At 58.3% G+C, this 3,748-nt stretch overlaps 1 protein-coding gene across 1 annotated transcript in view; it reads left to right on the top strand.

Annotated features, from left to right (window-relative positions):
* The first annotated feature begins 714 nt into the window (after window positions 1–714).
* The window catches only part of DLX5 (distal-less homeobox 5), a 4,620-nt gene continuing 1,586 nt past the window's right edge, over window positions 715–3,748 (top strand). The window contains exons 1-2 of the mRNA XM_006085004.3: window positions 715–1,388; window positions 3,268–3,452. Of these exons, the coding sequence (XP_006085066.1) occupies window positions 1,034–1,388; window positions 3,268–3,452 (540 nt within the window). The 5' untranslated portion in view covers window positions 715–1,033. The remainder of the gene's footprint in view (window positions 1,389–3,267; window positions 3,453–3,748) is intronic.

Below are 3,748 nucleotides of genomic sequence, written 5' to 3'. Positions count from 1 at the left end.
GGCAGCCGAATGGACGAGAATGTTGAACAAAATGTGGGGCTGCTGGCTCTTCTTTGGGACCAGCAATCTGGGTGTCATTAAGTTATCTGTGCTTAAGCCAGTAACATTTTAAACTCACGGTAGGGATTTGGGGTTGCAGAAACTGCCATTAACCGCTGAATGAACAGTGTGCATTCATGAGCATCCTTATCCAGCCTTTTTCTGAGAAATATTTATCTCACGCAAAGGAAGTGCTTGTTGCAAATTTGTCTTTCCCCCCAAACTGCAAATTTCCAACACGTGTAAGATACAACTTGACTCCCAGCACCCCAATAAAAGGTGGTCTCAGTTCCTTTTCACCATCACCCCACATCCCGATTCCCCACTGCAATTACACGGTTCACCTCCACACCACCCTCTGGTGAAGCCCAATGGGGTGGAGAGATGGGGAGCAAAGAAAGACCGAGGCCGACCTCATCCCCAAAACATGTGCACTTTCCGAAGCTGCTGATTGGAACACATTGTCTGCAGACATTACAAAGCTGGCGTTTGGGCTTCTGCGTTTTCTTTGGTATTCACTGAAAACAGAGTAACTGAGACCGCCCCCCCTCGTTCCCCAACTAGGAACACACACGCACACGCACACACACACACACACACACACACACTTCCCTCATCCCTACATTTTTTTCTCTCTTTTTTTAAGCAATGCTTTGTTGTGTTAAAACTAGTTGGACGAGTTGGGGTGTTGCTGCTGCTCCCGAGGCCCTGGCCAATGGAACCCGATCCACCCCGCTGTGCGTAAGCGTGCAATTAAGGATTTAACCAAGGCTGTGCTGCGCCTCAGTCAGCAGTCAGCCTGCCGGAGACAGAGCCTCCACGACTCCCAGCCTCCTCCTCGCCGCCGCCGCCTCCTCCTCCTTCTCTCCTCCTCCTCCTCTTCCTCCTCCTCCCTCGCTCCCACAGCCATGTCTGCTTAGACCAGAGCAGCTCCACAGCCACCTCGGGCAGCCGCCGCCGCCACAGCAGCCAGGACAGCCGCCGCCGGGGAGCGATGACAGGAGTGTTTGACAGAAGGGTACCCAGCATCCGATCCGGCGACTTCCAAGCTCCGTTCCAGACGTCCGCAGCCATGCACCATCCGTCTCAGGAATCGCCAACTTTGCCCGAGTCGTCGGCCACCGATTCCGACTACTACAGCCCCGCGGGGGCAGCCCCGCACGGCTACTGCTCTCCTACCTCGGCTTCCTACGGCAAAGCGCTCAACCCCTACCAGTACCAGTACCCCGGCGTGAACGGCTCTGCCGGCAGCTACCCCGCCAAAGCTTACGCCGACTACGGCTACACCAGCCCCTACCACCAGTACGGCGGCGCCTACAACCGCGTCCCCAGCGCGGCCAGCCAGCCAGGTACGAGCGCGGGGGCCAGATCCAGGGGCAGCCAGGGTTCCCGGGGGGCCAAGTGGGGTGGGCGATGGGGGCGCCGCCGTCCACTGCAGTGGGGGCGCATGGGGCAGAAGGGAGGGGGTTCCCAGGCCAGCACTTTAGGGGTTCTTAGTAGAAGCTTGCGGGGGTTCGGACCAGGGTCTCTCCCCTCCAGCACCTTGGGGCGGGGGTGGGGATGGGGGTGGGGGGCTCTGTGGCTGGGTCCCCAGCTTGCCCGGTCAGGTAGCCGGCTAGGCTGGGAAGGGAGTAGGGGTGGAGAGAAGAAAGAATCTAGCAGCCCTAGTGGCGTTTGCGTAATAAAGGGGAGGTTAGTTGTTGGGATTTGGGGTAAGCGTGCTCAGTGGGTGCGAGTGGGAGTGGAAGGCTGCCTCCGAGGCTCCGGCGGGATTAGTCTGAAAGCAGCCACGAGCCAGGGTCGCGTTGGAGCCGAGAGCGCCCCGGGTGGGGTGGGGTGGGGGCCTGGGAGCTGTCGGCTGCCTGAGAAAGGGGGGGGGGAGGGGGGAGCCTTGCAGTTTATCCAAGGCAACGCCAAAAAAACAAAAAGCCATATAAAGATGGAGGAGGGTTGCTGAGGGGTCACGTTATTGGAGCACATTTTTTTTTTTTCCTCCATGGGTGCCTAAAATTTGTCTTCTTCCTCCCCGCCTCCTCCTTTTTTCAGCTGCCTTGCAACTTAGGTGGAGAGTTGAAGAGGTTTAGTGAGCTTGGGCGGTAGGAGAGAGGCATGAGGTCTCCTTGGAGAGGTTTTGCTGGTCAGGTTTGATCTCTTCCCACCAGCACATTAATAATCCTGCTAATATTAGCATCCCCTACTCTGGCAGAATCCAGACCACAGCCCTCATCCTCCACCCTTCCTCCCCCAGGAGCTCGCCACACACACACACACACACACACACACACACACACCCAGGGAGAGGCTGTCCGCCCCTTCCAGAGATGGGCACTTTTGATAAGGTGGGAAAGGGGACTTGTGGCTCCGGGGCACCTTGTAAAGCATGCGTTCAGAAAGTCTCTCTCCCCCCACCCCCGCCCCCCATACTCAGGATTTTGAGAAATTCGTCCTGACCTGCTGCCCCTTTTTTACGAAAACACCGCACCACCGATTTCTTTTCAACGTGTGACTCTTGTTAAACTAAAAAAAGACAGCCCAGGGAGGGAGAATGTCTTCGTCCCTTTTTCAGTGTCTCTGCCTTCCCTGCATAAGTGAAAGATTTTTTTTTCTTTTGGCCAAGAACTTATTAAAGTCTATTTGTAAAAGAAACCAGACACATCTGCGCCCTCCCAGATCGGCAGGGAGATTATGGGGGCTGCATAATCGGCCCTCTGTCTGCCACGGCCCCGGCCGCTCGCTACTGAATGGAAGGAGCATAGTTTGCTTGTGGGACTTTGAACTTTGGAGACCTCGGTTAGCATCTTCCCAGCCCTTGGGGCCGGCCCCCGTGGGCTCCCGAACGAACGCTGACAGCGAGGGGGTGGCCATGGTCACCCCAGAAACGCACGTGAGCACAAACGCAGGGTGGGCGTAAAAACAAGTCCGGGTGCAGCTACAGGGGCGAGGTGCAGGGCGCCGAGGAGGGAACCGCGCTGTCCAACGCGCTTTGCACCAGCCCTGGAGAAGCTGCGTGAACCGCGTAGGGAATTAGTCGGAGACCCGCCACCTGGCCTTTCCCACCTTTGGGGGAGGGGCACGTGTCTCCGGGTCTTGCGAAGCCAAGGTGGTGGGTAGGATGGGGAACCCGAGGGACGCCTGCCTGGGAAGAAACCCCAGGACTGCAGTTGAGGGTTCTGCAAAAGCGCCATTGTCTGCGGACAAGCTCTAACCGGTTCTGTTTTGCTTATTTAGAGAAAGAAGTGGCCGAGCCCGAGGTGAGGATGGTGAATGGCAAACCAAAGAAAGTTCGTAAACCCAGGACTATTTATTCCAGCTTTCAGCTGGCTGCGTTACAGAGAAGGTTTCAGAAGACTCAGTACCTCGCCCTGCCCGAACGCGCCGAGCTGGCTGCCTCGCTGGGACTGACGCAAACACAGGTAAATTCCGGCCGCGGCCAGGCCAGGCCAGGGCCCCGCCTTGGCTGCGTGCCTGGCCGGGCCCTGCGCTTCTGTCCCCGCGGGCTGGAGCCGATCGGGGAGCGCCTGCGGGCGACTCAGACACACAAACACCCTGCGCCCTTCCCTCCAGGAGGCAGACCCGCTGTCGCCGCCCTGCGACGGTGGGGACGGGGTGGAGACGGCGCTCAGCCCGAGGTGTCCCCGCTTCGGGCCTCCGGGGGCGAGGGGCCACTTGCATAAGATGGGACACAGGGGAGGGTTACTTCTAGGCGCCC

This window comes from Myotis lucifugus, unplaced genomic scaffold (genome assembly GCF_000147115.1).
Source record: "Myotis lucifugus unplaced genomic scaffold, Myoluc2.0 scaffold_15, whole genome shotgun sequence".
NCBI lineage: Eukaryota > Metazoa > Chordata > Mammalia > Chiroptera > Vespertilionidae > Myotis > Myotis lucifugus.
The sequence above is the reverse complement of the archived record's forward strand: the minus strand, read 5'-3'. Positions and strand labels throughout refer to the sequence as shown.